Source organism: Mycteria americana, chromosome Z (genome assembly GCF_035582795.1).
Source record: "Mycteria americana isolate JAX WOST 10 ecotype Jacksonville Zoo and Gardens chromosome Z, USCA_MyAme_1.0, whole genome shotgun sequence".
NCBI lineage: Eukaryota > Metazoa > Chordata > Aves > Ciconiiformes > Ciconiidae > Mycteria > Mycteria americana.
This window is the reverse complement of record NC_134396.1, coordinates 19,607,882-19,632,165: the sequence shown is the minus strand read 5'-3', so window position 1 is coordinate 19,632,165 and position 24,284 is coordinate 19,607,882. Positions and strand designations below refer to the sequence as shown.

General features: G+C 40.8%; 2 protein-coding genes across 5 annotated transcripts in view; one reads left to right on the top strand and one right to left on the bottom strand.

Annotated features, from left to right (window-relative positions):
- The window catches only part of IQGAP2 (IQ motif containing GTPase activating protein 2), a 129,959-nt gene that overhangs the window by 76,700 nt on the left and 28,975 nt on the right, over positions 1-24,284 (top strand). Inside the window, exons 8-16 of one of the 3 annotated variants that reach the window (XM_075526978.1) lie at positions 1,558-1,736; positions 2,391-2,478; positions 3,037-3,200; positions 3,722-3,809; positions 6,313-6,476; positions 7,012-7,172; positions 9,568-9,692; positions 11,834-11,997; positions 20,418-20,508. In XM_075526978.1, the coding sequence (XP_075383093.1) occupies positions 1,558-1,736; positions 2,391-2,478; positions 3,037-3,200; positions 3,722-3,809; positions 6,313-6,476; positions 7,012-7,172; positions 9,568-9,692; positions 11,834-11,997; positions 20,418-20,508 (1,224 nt within the window). The remainder of the gene's footprint in view (positions 1-1,557; positions 1,737-2,390; positions 2,479-3,036; positions 3,201-3,721; positions 3,810-6,312; positions 6,477-7,011; positions 7,173-9,567; positions 9,693-11,833; positions 11,998-20,417; positions 20,509-24,284) is intronic. The other 2 variants (XM_075526979.1, XM_075526980.1) reach the window with 2 other exon arrangements.
- On the bottom strand, positions 15,166-18,528 carry F2RL2 (coagulation factor II thrombin receptor like 2). Of its 2 annotated transcripts, none has more exons than XM_075526982.1 (2): positions 18,294-18,528; positions 15,166-16,583 (listed from the first exon to the last, which is right to left on the bottom strand). In XM_075526982.1, the coding sequence occupies exons 1-2, from the start codon at positions 18,349-18,351 to the stop codon at positions 15,496-15,498; spliced, it is 1,146 nt and encodes a 381-aa protein (XP_075383097.1). In that variant the 5' UTR covers positions 18,352-18,528; the 3' UTR covers positions 15,166-15,495. The 2 variants fall into 2 exon arrangements, with proteins under 2 accessions (XP_075383097.1, XP_075383098.1); XM_075526983.1 differs by having other exon boundaries at positions 15,166-16,577.

Genomic DNA, 24,284 nt, shown 5'->3' with positions numbered 1-24,284 from the left:
TGCTCCTTTGGGGTAGGATCTAGATAAACATTTATCAGGAATTATATTTTATATAGCAATGTCTGTAAAATATTTGAGATGGATGTGCCACCAGACAATTGTTGGGGTCTCTTTGTGGCATGAAGGTCTAGATAAGCTGTAGCTCTAGAGAATGTCCTTCATCTAGACTGATCTCAGGGCCAAATCTATGCAGGGAATACCTGGGAGGGGTGTGTTAGCCATTACTCTACACCATTACTCTACACCTAATTCAGCTGCAATAGGTTTTGATTTTGTACATTCATGTAAATTCACTGTGTGGAAAAACAAGAGCATTTCTGACTTAAAATCTTGGAGTCAAGCATTTAGTAGTTGAAGTTTTCTTGTCTTCTCAAAGGAAAGGCCTAACACTTAACCTGGTCAATGGCTGTAGTGTGTCCTATGGCACCTTTTTTCCCCTTTTCCTGTGCAACAATATTTTGGGAACTCTGCAAAGCCCTTTGGATGTTCTTCCCCCCATTTGAAGTTTGCTGTCCTGTGGCTTTGCAGGTGACAAGAAGTAGAAACCATTACATCGCGCTCTCTCTTGCTCCCCAGCTGCTCATGGAGATCCTCAGTTAGGAAAAAGGTTTGTCCCAGACAGGCTTAGATGTGGTACACAGGGTTGCACCCTGCTTGTGGAGTCTTAACTGTGTTTTCTAGGGGACAAGTTTTGTGGAGTTTGAATTTCCTTATTCTTGGGTAATATCTTTCAAATATTGTTTAGACAATACTTTCATATGTCTTGTATCTCTACGGACACAAAAGAAGCTTTAACTAAGAGAAACACTATTGAAAATACTTTCAATTCCTGCATGTAATTGCCTTCTAAATGACATAGGACTTGAACAATAAAATGTAACTCATGTTTTATTTTCTGTCAGTAAAATAGGAACCCCTAGTTGGGAGAAGGGCAAACATGGAACAGACGGCAATGTGCCACCTTTGAGCAGACATGGAGTGCTTTTGTTGCTGCAATCTAGGGGAAGCATTAGGAGTGGGATGCTTGAAGGGGGAATATGTAAATTGTTGAACACATATTAAACTCTCATTTCAAATAAATCAGATGAAATGGTGGCAGTATTAATAATAAAGGGATATGTGGGACATGTATGTGAGGAGGAAGGCTTTCAACCTCGTGTTCTGAAGGTGTCCCTGGTGAGGTCAGTGTCAGTCCCAGGGAATCAAGCTGAAGGAACAGAGAACTTGCATGTGGCAGCTGACTGAATGGGCAGGAATCACATAAATTGCGGTCACTCACGTGATCATACATACATACATACATACAAGCTGTTGTTCTCTGAGTCTTTTACTGCTACTTCTGTTAAGAATTATTTTGTTGTCTTGCAACAACAACTATAAGTGATTTGCTGTTGACTGGCAATCTCCCCAGATTTAACTAAGGAAGTTATATTTCTACTGGCAATCACATGTAATTTGCTTTTTCTTTTTACAAGAAGCCTGGGGTCAAGAAATTAAAAGTATTTGAACTGAATACATTTTGCTTACTGAAATTTTGGGTTATGCTTTTAATTTTAGTGCATGCAGCAGTAATAGCAATTAACGAAGCTATTGAGAAGGGAATAGCTGAGCAAACCATTGCAACTCTGAGGAACCCAAATGCAATGTTGCTAAACGTGGATGAGGAACTTGCACAGGACTACCAGAATGAACTCTTTGAAGCTAAAAGGAGAAAAGAATCAAATGCAAGACTTAAGGTAGTGGTATTTTATTAGCACTCCTAGTATACATGTTCCTTGATGTTGCTTCTCATGCTGTAGTATTACCATTTTAAAAATTAAGTTAAATTAACTTAAAAAATTAGTGCAATTAGGAAAAAAACACTTTTAAGCTAAATAAGATAAATAATGGTAATGCAACAAGCTGACAGCCAATTTTATAACAATGATTACTATGAGTGTGATGTAGCTTAACTTTGACCAAAGGATTAAATACCAGAAGACTAAAAACAAAAAGACTTGTTTTCTCTATCGACTGCTTTAGAAAAAATAAATTTTCTGTTTCAAAAGTTGCCAAAAAAAGATACCTTTTTTGAGCATAAAGTGTAACCTCTGCCACAGATCTTTAATGTGAAATTATTTGACATTATTTTACATGAGGAGCTACTGCTTTCTGTAGTTGAAAAATGCTACACTATATTTACATGGCTATTTCACAGGAAGAAGAAAATGCTTTAAATATTGCTCAGCCAGCTACTGTGAAGTGCTAATTTCTTTGGTTCACGTGGTCAACAAATTCCTTTATAAATACACCCAGCAAGTATTTCAGCCAATGCACTTTTAATGACTCCCACTGATAGCTTTTCTCTCTGCAAAGTTTTGCGTGTACTAGCAACGATTTTGTTTTCCTAGAACGGCACAATCTCTGAGGAGGAGAGAGACGTCTATGAGGAGCTGCTGACACAAGCTGAGATTCAAGGCAATATCAATAAGATAAACAGTAAGCCATTCTGGATCCTTACGGAAGTGTGCACATAACACATGATCTTCCAGATTCCAGCTGAACATGACTCAAACCCACAGGAACAAACAAAATATTTCTGCGGAAACTTATAAAATACGCAGAAGTAGCTAATGTCTGTCTACAACAGTTTTTTCTTGCTGCTCCTTCTCTACTAATCTTTTGGGGGCTAATGTCTGTGTTTGTGGTTCTTGCTGTAAGGATTCCTCAGTTCAAAATTGAATCATTTATTGCCTGCTGTGTTTCCTTACATTTGAGTTCCTCTTGTGTGCAGAATACTGTAAATTTTGACCCCCTCTTCTATATAGAGCCAAAATTCATTCATAAGCTTCTAGTTAGCTGTGGTTGAATTGCTCCCACATGGGCTTGCACAGAGCCAGAAACTCCCTTTGCAGGATTGGTCTCAAAATACATAATCCTCTGCTGGATAAAGACTGCCACCCTAGCTGGCTTTTACAAAAAGTGAGATGCTGACAGCAACGGACTCTTTTTCCACAAAAGCGTATCTGCTGTTTATAAGCATTGTTTTCATTTCAGTTCACATAGCTTTAGTCCAAGTGAATGAGGCTATTGACCGGCAAGATGAAGTGGCGCTGATGGCAGGTTTGAACCGTCCTGCTCTGAGCCTACTTGAAGTTCTGCCGCAAAATTCCTCATGGTACCTATTGCAATTGTGTGATTCTAAAGAACAGAAAACGCAGGTAATTGAATGGAACGGGTACTACGCATCAGTTTGCATTTTTTTAGCTGATTTTAATCTGGAGAGAAATTGCCTTTACCTTCAGCGTCCCTTAATGAAAGAGTTTTATGAAAATTTTAGAATAACTGATGTGCTAATTGACACCAAAGTAGCTGCATTTGCTCTAAAGAGCATGATGCCCTTATAAGTAGTTACTAAGATATAAGAAGAAAATTTGAGATATAGCATGCAGCCCCTAATGCTATGTTTGCTTTTAAAATGAGTTATAACTTGAGTACAACAAAAGGTCATATTGAATCATTAACAGCAAATGAAAGAGTCAATTGGGTTTTAAGGAGAAAATCCATCATTTTGAGTAAGATGAAAATCACAGGGAAAGATTAATGCTGTGTTTACTGTGACATTGTATTTGATGTGCAGGGGATAGTACAATCAAATCCTAGTGTCCCATCAAAGGGTTTTATCCCTTATCTCCAATCAAAACTTAAAAGCATAATTACATCTTTTTTTCTGATCTGTTAGATAGCAGGGGTTCCAAATATGCTCGACAAAAGTGAAATACAGAAGGAAGTTAGTGTTGCCAATGCGGAAGCTGAGGCTCACAAGCTTAGTGAGTAACTGTTTTAATACTCATTTTTTACCATCACCGTTTAATTATGTTAAGCTGATGAATTGAATCCACCATTCCTTGCATGTAAACGAGGTTTCTCAAACTGAAACCATATGCATTGCATTTTATTTTTTGTAACTGTTCTTCTCAGTGTCACAATTGCCAAGTCACCAATCTGTGCTGCATTGGATGTACTCTTTTTATCTGAGGTAGCTAACACTTTTTTTCTTTGAATAACTTGAGCCACTGGTAAACACATTGGTGAAAACTAAAGACAATGCATGGCTTGATGGCTTGAACAAATATTTGACAATGCAGTATTAACCCTCACTTCGGAACAATGACCGTCCTTGTAGAATTAAAATAGAATTATCTCATGGAAGAATATTTTGCAGTCACATCGCAGAGGAAAATTATTCTCAATTTTAGATACGTGTATCTAAAGCTAACCTGTTCTTAGCCTGCTAAGACTGTCACAAGACACAAGTTACAGTTTTTAAAACTAAAACCTTTGTAAAAAATATAGTTAAGGGGGATCTAAATTTGCAGTGCATGTATTGCTGCTTTTGACTGGAAACTTCTTTGCTAGGAAGTTCAGCTTCTGTTCAACTGCTGTCATTTCATGATACATCTGGGCATGGCTTAGTGGCTGTTTTGTCTCTGGTATTTCCAATGCTTTCAATCCAGGCTGATTGCTTTTGTAATGTGACTTAAAGGCTGTACTGTGAGGTCAGCTTAAGCCAGAAGCTAAGTTTGACTTACGACCTCAAAAGTTAGCTTATTTTAGATTGGTTAGGCACGGTGAGCAGTATGTTCTCTAAGAGTTGCTCTTTGGTAAAGGAAATGAGGAGGAAAAATGTGATGTATGAAAAGCTGTAACAGCGATCTGGAAAGCCACTTACGTCTTATGTTTGGTTTGAAAAGGAAAAAATAGTGAGTTTTGTTATTGGAATGTGAACAATGTAAAGTGTGTTTTGCAAGCTGCATGCTCAGTTCCTGAATTAGAAATCAGTAGCTTGGTTATTGACTACAGAGTTAGTCTAGTCCATTTGTGGACTCTGACTCTTTTCCTCTTTGCTCTTTTCTCTAGAAAAGCATGTATGCTGTAGCTTTGAGAGCCTTTGCTTTTTCTAACCTCAGGAATAGCCAATAGAGAGAACCTTCAAGAACAACATGGACCCATATGACCATGCTTCAGAGCAATTGAAATGAGAGGCGAGGGGCTTGTTTAGGTGGGCCTGGTTACTTAGAAAGGTTTTCAAAGTCTTCGTGTTGTATAATAAGATGTGAGTATTGCTGCATACATAACTGTGGATAGCATCTGCTGTACAAGCAGTCTGGTACAGACCTGAGCAGTCAGTGGTGACTAAAAGCATTCCCTGGTTAATAGTATACAGAACAGCCAGAAGATAAGGTGGACGAGATGGGGGTTATTTTGCTGATGGAAATGGCATTTGCATAATTGTCATTCTTTACTGTGCCACACATGCTCTAAGCTTCAAGGTTGTTTCCCTTTGCTCAAGACCAGAGAGGTCCCTTGTACAAGGTGTTCCTGGGTGCGTCCTGGCCCAGGTTTCTTCAGAGCTGGCTCCTCCAGGTGTGCAATTACAGTGGCTGTGACTAAGATAAGGGGTGTTGTAAGGTTTCTGCAGCTGCCCATGTGGGAAGTGTTTTTCAGCATTTTTCTGCTGGGGTTCAAACCTCTGCTGAAGTCAGTTCAGCAAAAAGCAAAACAGGCAAGTTGTTCAGGTACCAAAAAGGGTTATGCTCATACTCCTCTGGTGGCCAGTTGAATTGGAAATTTGAGCTGTAGAGAAGGGGATAATTTCTAGATGGCAGTGCCTGTGAGGACTGATCTTCCACACTGTTAAACAAACAAACAGGTGATAGCATGCAGAGGAAGTCCTAGAAGCCGTAGCATGCGGTTTTCCATCAGTTCAGCATCTCAAAATCCCAACCCCCCAACATGTTTGGCTGATTTCTACCAGGCCTCCTGAAATGAACAATAAAAATGTTGTTGTTGTTGCAGGACAGGCTTGTTCCAGCTAGCTGAGTTAGGTCCTGCCGAAAGGAGGAGGCGAGGGAGGAAACAAGGCGCAGAAGGAAAGGAGTGTTTGGGGTGAAGCAAGACTGGGGTGCTGGAGCTGACATACCCAGCAGTACCTGCCACAGGCAAACCCAGGACGGATGCTAGGTCTTTCTCTGTGCTAGGATGGGCTCAGCTCCTTGTTTTGGGTTAAAGGTACAACAAGCAGTCTCTAATATCTGAAAGTCCAGAAACTTTAAAGTCCTCCAGTCCACTATTTGCTGCATACCTTTGAATAGACACTGTTTTTGCAACAGTTAGCAGTTGTGTCTTGAAGAATCTCACACAAATATGTGTGCTTTTTCTCTAATGATAGCAAGTTATATTCTTTGGAATAATCTAATTGTCATCTACGTGGCATAAAGAGCAAACGGCATATGAAAATTAATAGGCTTTTCTTTCCCTGCTGTTCTCTAGAACTTATAGCAGTTGACAATATCAATACTGCAATTCGTAACTGTGATCCTAGTAAAACACTGGTTGCACTGATGAAACCGGAGGCACAGCTGCCTGTTGTTCACTCGTTTGCTGCTGCTGTCTATCAGACTGAGCTGTTCAACCTCCAACAACAGAATGCAGTGGTAAGAGTGAAAAGCTTACGACCTGCTCACGGATGTTACATAGTCAAACCATGAAGGAGCACAAACATAGCATGTTGTATAAAATCAGACTTAATTCTGTTGCCATGGTGTTATGTATTGCATGACTGGTTTGTGTGAATAGGCAATATCGAATCACACAATTTGTTTCTTGACACACTTTGCTCCGGCTGAGCTCTTGTCTTGCAACAAATTGACTGATATTTTTTAATTGTTGCATGCTCTTATTGAGGACTAACTCTGTTTTACATATTGTGTAGAAAAGTAATTCCCTGTTACGAGGGTAAGACCAGAATAGATGGGACTGTGGGGCAAAAGAAGGAAAGGCTGAAGGGATGTGTAGCAAACCCAGCAAGCTCTACCACCAGTGCTGTGTTAGTCTGACATGCCCGTGACTAGGAAATTTGCCAGGCTTTTTAAGTCAAGTTCATCTCCTTGGTGGTATCTAGACTGTGTAACTCAAATTCGTTACACTGCTTATTTAGCTTCCTGACTGCGGTACATTATTGTCCTACAGAACTACCTGGCACATGATGAACTATCTATTGCAGTAGAAATGTTGTCAGCTGTTGTGTTGCTAAACCAGGCCTTGGAAAACAAGGACATCCTAATGATAAAGAATCATCTCAGAAACCCATGCATTGGCTTCAATACTCTGGAAGAGGAAAACTTTCAACGGTAAAGGTTCATTTTGTCTTGTCTGAATGAGTCTTGGCAACTTCTACAAAAGGATAAGTAGGCATTTTACTAGGTGGGCTGTCCTGTGTTGTGGCTACGAAGTTGAAAGAGCTGCAAGATAAACATCTATGTTATAAGTTAATAAGTGATAATGTGACAATTGCTGAACTAGTTGTATATCCATAAGTATAAGCAATTGCACAACCTCAGATGTTTGAGGGCAGAGGATGCGTGAGGTGCAGGGAAAGTATTCTCGGAAAGCAAACATTAAGGTCTGACAAAAATTTGTGCAGACACTAACCCATGAACCAACTGTAGCTGGAAACTGTTAATCAGTAACCTCTCTGCAATACTGAAAGAAGATCTTTGGAATGAGGTAGTGTTTAATGCCTTACGGTCCAGGAGGTCCCTTAAACCATGGCTGACTTTTTGCTTGAAAACTGCAAAGGTTTGAAAAATGTAGCACAGTCCTGCTTGCTAAAAAGCTGAGTACAATGCTGTGGCACACGTGCATGTTCAACATTAAATTATAGCCTTCACTCAGCTGCCAGCTGCTTGCACTGCCATATGCCTGACTTGTCACAGCCATGTGCTGCTACTTCTGTGCTCTTTTGCGTATCTGAAAAAAATATCATGCAACACTACGATTTGTGTGAGACCGGAGCCCCCAGCGTCTGGGGTAGAGCATGGGGGGTATGGGCTGGTTCTTGCCTCTTGGTCACGGGTGGTAGAAACCTCCATGTGCTTCTAGAAGGCATTACTAGGCAAAACGGACAAGAGTGGCTGAAGATCTTCACCAGGCTGCCAGGGGACATGAACCTGAGAGCAGCCCTTGCTAGTTATCGCAAAGCTGGAAGGAGGGCAGTCAGGATAGGAATAAGAGGCCAGCGTTTTGGTTAGAGGGAGCAGAATGTCATAAGGTCATAAGAATGTCATAAGAGCAAAATTAATCTGCCACTTGGCCTCTGCTAATGTGAGGTGGTGGTTGTGGGCAAGAGAAACAACATTATAAATATACAGAAATGAGCCCCAAAGCGTCTAAGTGCAGCATTTTTGGCTGGTGTTACTGTGACCTGATCTTTAGATTAAGCTGCCAGTCAATACATATGAAGCACTAGGAGTTAGTTGGAGTAGAGAATAAAATAAAGCTTTATTATGCCATTATGTGAATCCATGCTGCCAGCCATATGTTGAATATTGCAGGAAGCTTTGATTGCACAATACTAGAAGGAATACAATAGAGCTAGAAAAATCTGAATGAGGGAGATGGTGTTCAATGGCTTTCTACCAGAGGAGATGAACTTGTTAGGAATGCATTTCCTAGAAGACAGAATTTAGGGGAAATATGACCTAGGTCTGCAAAAGTGTGCATGTTGTGGAGAAGGTTAATAAAAGTTGCTGGCTTCTCTCATAACTTTAGGTTTTATTTTCTTATGAGAACTGGAACAAGGAAAGTTTGGACACTATCAAATATCAAGTTTAAAATTTACATAAGGAACTGCCATCTCACAAAACACTTAAATAGTGGGACTCATTCCTCAAGAATATATAAGATTTCAAATTAGAGTAGATAAATTAATGGAGCACAGCATTGTTTCCAAATATTAGTGATACATAGCCTCCAGCTCAGCAAGCCCTTAAACACAGGCTGCTGAATGCTGGAAGGGCAAATCAGAGCAGGAAATGATGATTCTCTCCTCTATTTTTTCTGGCAACCATTCATTTTTCAGGCTTCTGCTGGAAATAGAAGACAGGTATTTGGTCTGACATATTGTGGCAGTTGTATGCTTGATTCAGGAATATGAAAATTATTTAACCTATGTACGCATGTGTTTACACTACTGTGAAGGTTTCCAACTCATCTGTGATCCTTCTAAGAAGAGCAGACACAAGCTACAGAGCCTGTGCTTCGAGGACCTTGAGTTGTGGAGAGAGGAGCATAACTTTTTATGCCCTTCTGCCCATGGCCCATCATCTTCCACATGGAGGGAGCATGGAGGTAGCAGGAGGTGCTGCTACCTGATGCTAGGGCAGAAACTCTGGTCTTTGACTTACTGTAGCAAGAAGCAGACCATAGTTTCTCCCAAACTTATCTGTAGCGCCATACAGCAAAGTCCATGTCCAGTGCATGTATTGCCATCACCCACACTGCCAAGAGAAGTGCTCTGAATTAGTGTGCAGGGCCATTTTTTCAGATCCTGAAACGCATGCGTAGAACCAGCAAGGCAGCTTCCATGTCTGTATAATTTCTGGCAAGAGATGAGTTGGTCTGAAATTCATTCATTGAAAAAAAAAAATACTGGGCACTAGATGATGGATGATACATCTGACTAATTCTTTATGGCAGTTTATCTTGTATATGAAATACACTTATGTATTTTATATCTTCTTATAGTTATGCTGATACACTATTGTCTATTAAGTCAGAGGCTTCATCTCAAGGCCAAGATTATTTAAGCTGGAATGATATCCAGAACTGCATTGACATGGTTAATATGCAAATTCAAGAAGAAAATGAAAGTAAGTAATTCTTCCTCTACATCGCCCGCAGAGATGATAGTCTGGTCCTTGGTACATAAATTTCTGTGCTGAATGGCCTTGTACAGACACTCTTCAAGAGAGAAGAGCATTAAGTAATCGTAAATGCCTGTTGGTCTTTAAATGTCCTCGAAGCACTCCTGGTTGGGTTTTGGCTAGCTGAAAGATATCCTAGGGTGCCTGCCTTCTGCAGTGTTACAAATGCTATGGTTCTGCCCACTTGGCAGTATCTTTCAGTATTTGCACTGGATGGTCTCGCTTTGGGGATTTTGCAGAAATTGTAAGCAAATTGTAAGCAAGAAATTGTAAGCATATTGGGGCATAGGGGAAGAAATTACAGGCGGTGCCTGTGGAAAAGTTTTTTAATGTTAAATGATTTCCAAGTCCTTGTTTTTCATAAGTGAGCTGGTAAGAAGTTATGCAGTGCAATTATCTGTCCTGCTCTCCTTTTAGGTAACTTGATTTCCTATCTGAGAGTAGCTTCTTGTGCCCGCTTTTTCTAATATAAATGGATTTAGAGTTTATTTTTGAAGCTGAATGTAACTGCATTGCCCTAAAAGGGTGGTGTTACATTAAATGTGATAGCCAGGCATTCGGGCTTCAAAAATGCTAAAGGACCAAGTTTCTCCACCGGATAGAGAAGTACGATTTTTTTATTTATTTATTACTAAAATTTGAGGCTACCAACTTATCCTGATTTGCTGGAGCAAGGAAAGTAGAAGGCAGCTTTCGGATGGCTTGCCATTTAGGAAGCAGTCTGGAGTATAGTTTGAGAGCCTTTGTAAGGCGCAGGCTGTTTCCAGGGTGGCACTGACGCACGGTGTGTGTGCCCTTCCTGCAGTGCCATCGGTTTTGTGCATGCTACTGTTTCACGCTGGTAAAAGAAGCTTTGTATTATAGAAATACTAAAACCGACTGGATCGTTGCTTCCTAAATCTAGTTAAGCGGTTGCCGTGGACCCTTGCAGCTTACTCACAATGTGTGGTCTCTGGCAGGGTGGGATGCTGAGCAGTTCATTCGACTGACATAACTTTTTTGTCTGAATCTCTACAGTCACTAGGAGTTGAAACAGGCCTTAAGGTGGTCTTTCATTAGGAGAGTCAGTCTTTAGTACTAAAATAGCTGCACTTGGTTTCAGTGACACTGGCCTCTGCCCAGGGATGGTTATCTGGGGCAGAGAAGGGAGGAAGAAGGGTGGCCTCTGTTTCCAGAAGCAAGCCTGCATGTCTGCATGGTCCCTCTTTGGTAGCACCCCAGAAAAATTGCTCATTCCCAAAACCTTATGAGGGCATGGATCTGTGACCCCACTAGCTGGGCTGTGGTGTGTCTGGGAGAGACTTGGTGAGAGACAATCCGCTGCCAGCAGGGATGCCATCCCTCACAGGTGATGGGCAAGCCCTTGGCTGCTGCCCTTCTGGGGTGGCTTTAGGGAGAAAGTACCCCAAGCAGCGTGTTTCAGCACGCTGAAATTGATTTTAAAATGTTGAGATCAGCCTGAATAAAATGAGTTTGAGGTATTTAATAAATATACTGGGCCTTGTTGCTTGCTGACTGAAGTCCTGAGTGCCACTGGTCCGAACAATCAAGTGACTTCGTATAAGGTCAACACTATCAGATTGGTTATTAAGGTGAAATTTAAAGAAATGAGGTTAAGTAGCTATGTAATGCTGTAGCTGGGAGGTCAGTATGTATGTATTTGTCCAAATCAAGGTTTCAAGTAATCTGGTCTGAAATCACTTGGAAATAAGACTTTCAGCACTGTGAACCAATATGTAGGTGAAAATATTTAGATGTGATGCCCAGCCTTTCCTTAAGCTTCATGTAGATACTCCTGCCCTGAAAGTAGGAAAGTTTGTTTTCCTTTTTTGGCAAGGATAAATTTGATTTTTATGCAGAGGTAGATTCAGATGAATCAATAACTGTGGCAGAAAGGAAAACTGTACAACTTAATAGCTTCACATGAATATTTGAGCAAAAATAATTTTAAATCAGCTGCTGTTGCTGCCTCTGCTTCTTGTTACTTGATTTTTCTGTTCTTTGTGTTACTGCTTTGTTTGTACCTGATATCGGATAAGTTGCATCTTTCTTTGATAACTGTCTTTAATAACTTTTCCCTTTCATAGGAATCATTGCAATTGGCCACATTAATGAAGCAATTGACCAAGGAAATCCCAAGAGAACTCTAGAAACCTTACTGTTGCCCACAGCCAAGCTGCAAGATGTGACACCAGTAAATGCAAGGCATTATCAGGATGTTCTGCACCACGCCAAAGCACAGAAATGCAAGGTTAGAGCTTTGACTGTTGCTGTTTGTCAGAACTGAAATGCCAATCCTTTTCACTTACACACGTGTCCCTGTCGTGTTCCCCTGATGTTTGGATTAGCTGTGCCAATGGGGCTGTAAATAAGCCCATGACAACAAACTGGCACCAAGTAATTTTCCACTACAACTTATTCTGACTGACAAAAGGGGTTAATTCTCAATGTATTCATACTAAGACATATTCTGCATGTGTGTCACTACTGATGTGACATAACCTTGCTTATTTTTAACTCTACTAAGTCGCTGCAGCTATTACAAAACATGTGCAGCAGCGGCCCTGATGTAGTTATGAATTTGCGCAAGGGTCTAGTTACTAGACTGTGTCAGGCAGGTAGTTACAATATGGATGGGAATTGAGGTTTTTGCCAGAAAGGATTCGTAGTCATGCTGAAAGAGTCATGGTGTTCCTTAACAAACCTCTGGGAAGTACTTTGAGGAGTCTCAGTTGCTTAAATCTGGTATTTTATAATAGTGGAGTTTTGTACGTATTTCTGTTCTGGCTTTATCATGCAACAACAAGCTGGCCATCTTGTATGTGCCTTCAGTTTAAACCTATCTCAGCAGGATATTGCTATCTGCTTCCCCAAAAGCAGTGCCCTGGTTAGCGTCACAGCTCAGGGAAGCATAAACAAAGATCAGCCTAACAGCTTGCAGGATGTGACTGAACACAGGATTAGCTAAAGCTACTAGCACAGCACTTAAAATGTCCAGTGTTTGGAAAAGACGCTTAAAATTCACATAATGTATTCTCAAAGTAATATGGTCAGCTGGAGGAAGTCCCTGAACTTTGGCTTGTGGAAATATCTTCTGGCTATCTTGCCACCTCACTTGTGGTGCCTGCTGTGAGACAGTGTGTTTCTGCAATCCACTATCAGAGCTTTCAAAAGGCATTTGCACATCCCAATTTCTTGCTTGGGTTCCCAGGTAAGGGCTGGTTTCACTGAGGCCTGGATCCTGAAAAGCCTCCTCCCTTGCTGCGTGTGCTGGGAAGGCTTTAGTGCACGTCGACTACTTTACCTGTCCTGGAAGGGCCAGGGTTGGTATTTGCATGCAGAGAGTGTCCGTGCAAGTGGTGGCTGCGCAGTGCTGGCCCGGGACGTGCCAGACCCTTTGTGCATGCATAGCGAGCCGGGAGGTCCCCCAGGCAGACGCATACAAGCCCACAGGTGCCCACGTGCCTGCACACAGCAGCCCTACCCTGGTTCACTCCTGCTGTGGTCCCCGGTTGCAAACCCGGTGCATACTGCTGTCCCTGTGTGAATGTACTGATAGGAAACAAATGGGTGTCTCCAAGTTTTGGAACAAAAATTGTGCAATCTCTTTGAAATCTTCTTGTTCCAAAATTTGTGGTGTTCCTAGAGACTTCTGCTGGCCTTTCTCTCCTAAGGTATCTTGGTTTGGCAGTCCTTTGACAACTAATTAAAACATCTCCTCTGTAAGGAAGAGAGTAAGACACTGTACTATATGTGGTCCCAAAAGAAATACTCAGATGCATTAATCTGACTTACTCTCTATGCTGGTCAATCACACAGGCATCACCATTCTTTAGGTAAAGACATGATTTAGATTGAACTTTCTGTAAAAAAAAAAAAAAAAAAAAAAAATCCAAACAGAATTGAAAAGATAGTGCAATGATAAAGTCTGTCTATTCCCCACTTTTTTTCTGAGCCCTTTTTATAAGGCAGATCTGCCCTTAATTGTATTTAGCATGTTTTAAGAGTGAGCTGTGGTAAAAGGAAGTATTTGATTTACAAGGATCAGATAGGTCTGCCTGTGAACTTCCTGTGTTCCCCAGCATCTGGAAAAACATATGAGTCAAACCTGCTCACTTACTCTAACCAGCCTGCGCTCACGTCCCTGTAGCTGCGGTGGCTTTGGGGAAGTAGAGTCTGCACTCAAATCTCCCAGTACCTGTTACAGATCTTAATCTCAGATCACACCTTCTTGTTCCTTGCTTGAAACTGAAAATGCAAACCTGGAATGTACTTATTCCTGTAATCTTAAACCACAGCTTCTAACAGTTCTCAAGGCCATTTCAAACCAAGTGTATTCAGGTCCCAGTGAAGACACACCTGTGTTTAGGGAGTGTATTATGGATACCTGAAAAGTTAAACAGATGTGTCAAACTCTGAAATGGTTCCTGTGTTATTTTATTTTTTGAGTGATAGGCACACAGGTTTTACAGTTAGGTTCACATTTTTTTAATATTTACAATAGGGGTGTAACATCTGGACTATTTTAAAGTTATCTTTAAAATCTGTTCTTCTGCATGTTGAGGGGATGGCATGATTATAACTAACTTAAATTAAGAGCCAGAAGAAATTAAAGACGGCGAGTCTTACCAGGCTGCAAATTCCTTGAAGACGTTTTCTAGTGCAAATGATTTTATTTAAGTAAAGTTTTTTACAATACTGTTATCAAACTGATGTAAAACTTTTTTTTTCTCATCGCTGTCTTACACGCTGCAGTTACAAATGCCAACCACTGAGCTTATATTTGTAGGAACTTATACTCAGTATATATGTAGCTTTTGAGTTTCTGTAAATGTAAAAGTTGACCCTTTACTTTATTAACATGGACGATCAATCACAACTAGCTTCAGTATTTGTAACGCTGTAGGTATTTCCTGTGAGGATGTGGAAACAGAGAATACTACAAAATAGCTTCCCTGTTTTGCTTACCAAGCAAGAATAATACATGCCTGGATTCACACTGATAAGGGTTAGCTCCCAGCAATCTCCATGGGCTAGAGGAGTGCAGGCGCTGACGAAGTGGAAGAACAAGTCTCCAGTGCAGAGCTAGCTAAGCAGCCTCATAGGAGATGCTGCCTTGGAAGTGTCAAGCTCCGTGTCTACAGCTGTAGATTTACCGCTCCTTGAACCTACGGGGACTCTGGCTCTTTATTTCCAACACCCAGGGCAGTATTTGGTCTTGGCTATGTGACAGCTTCTGCAAAGCTTGACAGCTCCCAAGCACCTAGAAAGTGCTTTTAGTTGTTCCCTTTTCCATTGGGATGAAAACTTGTTTACACATCACTGTTCCTGCAGTGATTGTGGGCTGAGAGCTAATCTGAAGTATTTGGAAATAATGAATGGGCCTAAAACTGCTCTCCAGATAAACTGCTGTTCTTCTGGTGTTCAGAGGCTGTGGTGACTGATATTCTGGTTTCTTCTCTCTGGCCATGAAAGTGATCTTCTCAGACGGAAATGGAGGTGCGGAACCACTTCCCTGAATCTAGGTACACCACGTGTTGCAATACATGTGGCAAAATTATAGAGCTGGAGAAGTGTATTTCTGAAGCTATTCCTTGTGTGGTGTGTGGAAAGAAGTAAATTTTACTGAGATTGTGTTTTTTAACACTTTTTAATTTTTTAAGTTTAATTGTTGCACCTGAGGCTTGCTGCTGCCAGCTTTTCTACTATACAAAATCATAATTCCAATAATATAAATATAGAACTAAATTCATTTTTCCCTGGATATTTTAACCATTGTCAGATAAATATTGGATTGACTTCTAATTTTCGACATCAGAAAATAAAGGAAAGGATCAAGACAACTGTTTAAGCTGCTAAGGCATAAAGCAATTAGATAAAAAGAATACAACCCATCTGTGTTGTAATAGTAATAGTTGATATGATGGATAATAAGGATAATATTGCTTGGCACAAAGCAAATAGCAAAGATGGTAAGGATCAAAAGACTGACTTTAACGTACCAGAACCATTCATGAGTCTTGAGTGTTTGTATAATTGAGACATAGCAGAAAACAATAGTTGCAAGAGGTATTAAAAACCCAAAGATAGCTAAAGAAACATAGTAGTAGAACTGGAAGGAAGATATCGTTTCACAGGCGTTGTGCACATCATGGCAGGTATAAATGTCCAGTTGTTTCACGTAATAGCTTTGCTGCATTATGCAAAGCGGGAGCATGTACAAGAAGACGATGGTCCACACAGTAGCGCAGACCGCGATGGCATAGGCACGTTTCGGCAGGCTCTTGTAGGTGAAGGGGTGAACGATGGCCACGTAGCGGCTGACACTGATGCACGTGAGCAGCAGGATGGAGCAGTACATGTTGCCGTAAAACACTGCAGTGGTAGTTCGACACATCATTTCCCCAAAAATCCAGTTGTTCCCGTTGATGTGGTATGCTATTTTGAAGGGCAGCATGATGCAGAAGAGCAGATCTGAAACTGCCAAGTTTGTGTAGAGGATGGCAGTGCACACGGACCGGATCCTGAAGAGCAGCATCCACAAAATGATGGCATTAGACGGCACACCCAATAAAACAGCACTGAGGTAGATGGCGGGTATTAGCTTGGTGCTCAGAGAACTGGTCAGGTACTCCAGCGTGGTGTTGTTCACTTCCGTTAAAGTGGAGTCATTCGACTTTTTTGAAGAGCATTTGTGTTCTCTGATATGGACGGTCGTTGTCTCCCCTTCTATAGCATAAGGGGGGATGTAATCATAGTCTCTTGCTGCAATTCCACGGAAAGTCTTGATAAGAGACACGGTTTTAATTGCAGAGCCATTCAGTGAAAATTCTGAAGCTTAAAAAAGTTAAAATTGTTAAAAAGGGCAAACTACTGGATTAGCAATATAATTCACCTTCAGGTACAGAGAAAGGTAAACATCTCCGTGTGAAAAGCAACATATGCTTAAAAAATTTGGTGGCATTCTCCTTTGCTTTGGGTGTTCATATCAAATGTAATCAAGGACAATCTTCACTTTATTTGTCATCTCACACCCAACCTTGAAAATTTAGCATGAATTTAGTGTTAAGTTGATCTTTCTGCATTTTGCATGTTTTCAGTAATCTGTGGCAAAAAATATCAGACACTTGTGTAATGTTTATCACCTGTAGAGGGTTTTTCCCACTAGTAGTAATGCTGGTAACTCATCATGTAAGCAGCAGCCTTGGTCTAGGCTTGATCAGAATTTCCAAAGCAAACAGCAATACTATCCTTGTCACTTTATGGATGAAACGCATAACTGCAAAAGATGCAAAAAGCACTGTCTTGCCTAACACAGGCTGAAACTTCCAAATTATAAATGGAAATAACCCTCAATTTTTTGGTCTCGCATGTCAAATTAATGTTGTTCTTCAGCTTCTGACTAAAGCAAACCAGATCCTTTCAGCTTCTCATACATGAGGAAGGGCATTTAGTCTTGAGAACTGAAAACAAATGCTTGGGCTGATACTAGATAAAATTTATTGGTAAGTGAATAAAACTTTTCATGCAGCAGGAAAATTTGCAGTGAGTAAATATCATTAGCATGTGGGCAAAGGCAATGGTGCCACTTTTATTAATGCCTGTTCCTCAGTCTTTAGTAGAGAACTTTGTAGAGACATTGGTATTTCCAGATGAAGAACAAATGTGTTCAAAACACATTCTAAAACCATGTGTTGCAAAATAGACTTTGCAGAATAAACAGCTGTGTAATTAATCTTGTCATTTAAAAATTTTCTTAGCTGTGTTTAATGCAAAAAAACGTAGTGTGAAGCTTAGAGCATGCATCTTCACATTTCAGTTCGCTTTTGAATTCCAGTTTTGATTAAAACCTGTGGGTTTTTCTTTTGCCCTTCCATATTGGAATAAAATATGGAAACAGTTTTCTCAATGCTCACTGGCAGATTTATGGTAGAATGTTTTGGAATTATAATTAGTAGGCTGAATCCCTTTTAGTAATTTTCTGGATGGTTAATCCAGAAGATTAATTTTAGTCACTCTTTAAAAGACATATGTGCATGCATGTGTATGTATATATTGTGTATATATATAAAATAGCTTTTAAAACTGAGCTTGGCTTAAAAACAGCTTTAATACTAGTGAGGAAAAAAATGGGCTGCTTATTTGATCATTTCCTTTAGTTATTTTTGTCACAATAGTTATCTGAGCATTTCCTTCTAATAGCACCATCCGTGAAGTCGTAATTCTGTTGAAAGTTTTAAAGCAGAAAGAACAAGACTCTACAGGTTTAAGATTATCATATCACTACAGAAATATTAGAGAGAAGATGCATCTTCCGTAAGCACAGAAAGATCCCTTAAATAAAATTCCTTATAGAAAGTGACTGGGGGGGGGAGGTAAGCTGTCCTGAAACAGAAGAATAAAAATCTGCCTTAAGTAAGACTTCCTAGAGTATAGTTTTCTGTAATGAGGCATGTACAACCCATTTAAGCTGGCAAAGTGCCAGCACTATCCAAAAGCCCATATTATCGGCAAAAATATGGAATAGATACAGCAAGGAGGACTCACCTGTTGTGAAAAGACTGGAGGCAAGAGAGAGCAGTCCAGTGAAAACCAGTATCTTCATTGTAGTATGTGAAATCCAGCTAGCCAAACAACAATGCTGTTCTAGTTCATCTCAAGAGGCGTTTTGTGGGGGATTTTTTTTCCCCTCTAAGGGACTAGAGAATGATTGATCTGTCCTCCAGAAGCATCCTGTAGGCATGAGGTTTATGGTAAGGAGCTAGTTTGTTCTTTGTCTACTACAGCAAGAGGGTGTGACGTATCCAAATATGCACACATGACTCAGTTTCAGCCTCTGCCCAACACAGATAAAATTGCTTTACAGCAGCAATTTAACTCCTAATTTACCACGAGCCTGAAGCCAATGTGGGGGATTCTACTGGAATTTGTACATACAGTTATTTGGGGTAAAAAGGTGTTTCCTGGAAAAATCAAAGGGTGCGTTTAGTAAATCCTCAAGGGTCTCGTCCACAGACCGAAAATGCCATGTTGCTGCATCTGTACCCTTCTCGAGGAAGAAGCCAGGCTTGGGGAAGTGTGGTGATCTTGGTTTAGCAAATGCAAAGGTGAAAGCAAACCACATATACAAACATGCCTTAAGAAAACTGTGCTCTCCTTTGCCTTCTACCTCCCTACCCCCTGTTAGCTGCCTGTGCTCCTTCGACCTGGCTGCCGGCTCTGCTCAGACGGTTCCCACCCCTCCACAGCCTGCAGCCTCTAAAACCTTTCCCCTATTTTCATCTGCTGTTTTGTTGATCCCTTCCTTTTTCTCTGCCTGGCTTTTTTTTTTTTTTTTCCCCCTTGAATGCCAAACAACAACAGCTTGCTTCAGCAGACAAAACTAGCCCAAGTCTTGGTCTGGCTTCCAAGCTAGCGGCGAGGCTCAGCATAAGCTGTACTTGGCTCCAGAGCAGTATTTGTGTCTGTTCTTGTAATTAGTGTGTAAAGGCTGGACACCAGATAAGGAATTCTTTTCAGTTTCTCAATCCTTTTCTCAAAATTGTCGGCGGTAGTTTGAGAATTTAGTATACACTCTTTCAACTGTTAACTCTAACTTTCTTGTTAGAAAAACTTCCGGTGTGTGTCCACTGTCATGCGATTGCCTAATGCTACTCGATTTTATTTAGATATTCTGCTACCTTGTTTACATATATGATGCAAGTTGAAGAGTCTGTCTTTCGAGTTTTTTACCTTGTTTTCTCTTTAACTTCTGTGGACAATAGATTTATTGGATTTTTGGCCTGGAGTTGGGTGCAAAACCAGGGATATTCATTGCATAGCTGGTTCTCTGTCCACACTGTTTTAGCTTGAGAGAGTTTCTGTTTTTTTTTTTTCCTGAAATATTTGTGTGTATATACTCCTAGATCATTATTGAATCAGTACATTCCAGTTTCTCTCATTGTTAGTCTATTATAGACCTGGCACTCCTATTTCATCTTTAGAATGGATTTTGTTCCCTCACCTACTGGATTAGATTTTAAATGTCACTTTAGCTCTGAAACCCTATTTTCTCAGCTGAAGTGTTGGTTCACCTGTGAACCTGGGCAGCCAGAGCAGGGTTGGTTAGTGAGGATGCTGAGCCCACTTTCCTGCACCTTCTACTTTAACTTGGGTTTAATGCCATGCACTGTTAGCCTGTAGGAAGAGCGAGACCTGCTCTGCTGCTTAATTCCTGAAACGTTCGCCACCTGACCTAAGTCATCATGACTAAACCTGATCTGTGTAAGTCAGTTTTCACTGTTATTTTCTAACATAATGTGTACTCAGGTATACATGCGGATCCTTTCCAAATAAGGGCTTCTGAAAGAAAGCCAACTTCCTGCAGTCTTCTGCTTTGTGCTCTTTATGCTACTATCACAGTGCTGCCTGATAACGTGTGGTTTTATTTGACACTCAGATTACTTTGCCTACATGTCACAGAATTGAAAATGTTTCTAGCTTTGCTCAAAATTTTTATGGATCTTTAGCAGGATGGTGTCTTCTATACATGAAAACTTTCAGAGCTTTGTATTTGAACAGGGGTCAGGGCTTCACAAGAGGAGATTGTATATCAGAGCTCTATCAGTATGTTCAGACAACTTTTGCTATAATTCCAGTTTTTTTCAAAACTTTTCTCTATTCTTTTTCCAGGAATCCCAAGATGAATCAGCACTTCTGTGGCTGGATGAAATACAAAAAGGAATCGGTGATGCCAATAACAATATAAAAGAAGCAGCAATCTGTAAGCATTAACCTGCATCTGCATTGCTCTTGGTTTTTTTAGTGTTGAAAAACTGAAATTGTTAATTTATTTTTTCCACTTCAGGGAAGTGTGGCAGCCCTTTAAATACATCAAAAGAAATGAATGCATGTTTTGTCATACTGAACTCAAGGTGACTTAGATCTCCAGGGGTGGTGTTGGTTTTATCTAAAGTGGTAATCCTTAAGGCTTGGCTAATAATTCAGCAGATTTGGTTATAGAGGTTAATGGCATGACCAAGATTTCTAGTGTCAGTGTATCTTCACATAGCTGGTGAAATAGAAGGATACATGGATGAGAAGGGATATACTCTTCAGGAGCTTATTTTACTTATATAAGACCAAAATCTTGATGCATGTTGTAAGACCAAATTCTTATATGTTTACAACTTTGCTTATTCAAATTTCATTATAATGCCTTTTATTAAGTGCTAACAAACAAAAATTATGAACATAGTAACTTTAAAAGTAGTGTAAAAAGAGCACTCGGGCTTTTTGGAGAAGTGCATGCTCTTCCAATCTGTAAAAAGGAGGAAATCTGTAGGAAAAATGCCAAGGTTTATCCTGTCAGAGCATTGTGTACTGGATGCACCCAACACCTTCTGTCAAAGTTTGGATTGAATATAATAATTTTAGAAAAATATTCACAATATGTAATAAACTTTGGCAAGTAACGTAGAAGCAAGTGTAGCTGGGTGTATGGGGCACACTGGAGAGCATGGTGGCGGCCCTACCTGTTCCTGCCCGGGGCCAGCACAGACCAGCCGAGGCTGTTAGCTTGGCATTGGATATTGGTTCGCCTTCTGCTTGACTTGGCTTCGGGTGAGTCAGTGTCGCCTTCTTTTGCACCCTAAGAGCTTGTGAATACAACTGCTGAAGTCGGCGCATTCCTGCAGCGCTGCATTCAGCCTTCGTTAGTGCAGCGTGGCAGCCTGTTTACTTATAGGCAGGCTATGTCAGTAGTTAGTGCTTGGGAAGCTGTGGGTGGAAGAAAACACACACAGCTAGCTATTGCAAAATCTTCCATCCCTGCTACAGAAACATTGCATTTAGTGTTAGAATTGATTTAATCAATTAATACAGTCTTAATGTAACCAGTCAGATACAATGAAGACACTTGAAGTATTTTCGTAGGTCACGCATCTGTAGTGAAAAGCACCTGACTTGTGTTTTCTGAGATGGGGTCAGACACACACACACACACACATTGTCCCAAGTGAGCTCTTGTACTCAGGAGTGCAGATACCTTCTTTTGTGGACAAAACCAGCTTCCTATCAATGCCACCCAGGGGCATGAGGAAACATCTGAGTGCAGAGAAGGGAAGGAAATGCATAGCTTATAAACAGATGTAAGTTAAAGCTAAAGAGCAACTTGAAAACATCCTCATTTGGGTCCACTGGTCTAAAAGCATTAAGAATATATCTCATAAATGGCCTGCAGAAATTAGCACAGCATTATGCATATACCAATACTATACAATGTTGCTAATGATAGGCCACTGCTCCATACACTAGCTAGTTGTTGTAGTAAAATCTTTTCATATAACCTGTGTTTGTAGTACATACACAGCTTTTCACAATCAACTATGATCAGTAGAACTGTTTTAACAAGTCACTGGTGGAAATAACTGCTAATCTCCTGTACTCTGCCCTCTGGGTTGAAAGGAAGCAGTGTCAGCACAGCACATTCTTCAGAAGAGCTCTAAGGTTTTGTAGCTAAAAATTGAGACTTAAAATCTCCCCACGGCACAGAACCTGATACTTCCTATAACAAACACATCCTGTCTCGGGAAGTTAGCGTGTTGTGTTCACATAGTCTAAACTTAAAGTTCAGCCTGATCACAGCTTGGAAATGAACTTTTTTTTTTGATCTATCTCAGAGAAGCTATTTTTGAAAGGCAAACTGCTCCCCACGTCCCACTCAAACTTTTGCAAGGCAGTCAAAGATTTATTTTTCAATCAGAACAAAGTGTATTTTTGAGATTGCTGCAGTAATGGCAATAAAATAAGCAGTAAAATAAAAGAAGGTACTGATAGTTGTACTGAAACAGTCTTGATCCCTTCCAAACTAGTTTTTAAGCCTTATATAAATATTAAATACTGCAGTATTAAAATTTTAAAAGGCTTTTACAAACTGTCTTCCCTGTCAGTAAAGGACTCTGTATCTTTTATCTTCATTTATGAAGATGTGTTCAGTAAATGCTGGTGCACTTCCTAATTCTTTGTGGTGTTTGCTGTGCAGTTTCCATCACCTTGCTTCACTACTTGAATCAGTTCAGCCATCGTACTCCTTATCTAAATGGAGGACAAAATGAACTTGGCCAAATATCAGCTGTATAGCCTTCAGGAATAGGCAGCAATACTGACCTTAGTCTTGCACAGGAAGAGTCGGTCTGTCAAAGCAGGACCTGTCATAAGAGGGTCCATGTTATAGGAAGAAGCTGATCTTTGGCCCTATTGGAAGTTCAGCCTTATCACACCAGAGAGCTGCATCTTTGTACACCATGGCTGTTTGAAGGGAGGATGGGTGCGGAAAAGAGCCCTTCACAGTGTTGACCTGGTACTGGCATCCCAATGGCTGCAGGAGCAGACTGGAGCCCAAAGTTCTCCTGCAGCTGGGGATGGCTAAGCTCCATTTAGCTTATAATTTTATAGGGTTCGCATGGCCCTTCTTTAGAGCAACAGCCGCAGTATTAATTGCTAATACTTCAATGGAAAGGAATAATTCCTGTTGAATTGGGTTTTTTCCCTACTAAACATTTTTCTTACATTTTCCTTCAAAAATAAAGGCATAATTAACTAAAAGATGAGAAAAAGCCAGGCAGCAGGGGACCTACAGAAACAACTCTTAGCTAGGTTGTGTGCTCTTTTGTCCTTATAACGATAGCTTCCAGCGCCAGTAACTATAGGATGAAAAGGAGGCAGAAAAGCATTCAAATACTGGTGACCAGCGTTGACGAGGCATATGGGACTGTATATGAGCAGGGCTGAGCCCCCAGAGCCACCTGGGCCAGCAGCAGCAAGCTGGTAATGTGTGGCTTCCCAGTTTTTCCTGCTTCCTTGCTGCTGAGGCTGGATGCCGGGGCATCACAGTACCGCAGCCATAGTACAAAGTCATCTCCAGTCTCGTGGGGAGCACGTGCGTGTTTGGCAGGGGTTTGTTTCGAAGCGCAGAAAAATAGCAGGATGCTATCTGGTAGAAATCCAGACGGTGGTGGTGTGTGTTCACTTTGTTTCTCAGCTGGCTGCCAATGTATTTGGAGATTGATCTGTTGCTGTCTAGCCAAAGCTACCCATTCCACCTTAGTCAAACTAACCACAAAGAAAAACTGTTTCTCTTGCTGAAACGCTCTCCTGACAGCTCAGTCTCATGCTGCGCCTCCTGTATGTAGGCTCCTGACACTCGGCACCTTTTGGGTTAGCTCTGTGTAGGCAGAGCACTGAGTATGGAAAGGGACCTTTTTTGTATTGATCTGGATATACACAAGGTAAGGAAAAGTGTTTGGTGTTGCAGCGTGAAGCGCAGCTGTGGGATGCAAATGTAGCCAGGTTCACTTAAGCCAGTATATAATGTACATGTTCTAGCCGTATGTCCATTCACTTGTTCCTCTGTGCATGGATCTTGAATTTAGATGTGAAGAACACCATTAAAGACCAGAGCAGCAGTTTCTAAAGCAGCATATAATTCTACTGTGTACGGCACTTGGAAGTGGCGTGTGCTGCTACATGCTGTCAGGTGTGGTGGTATCAGCTCCTTCA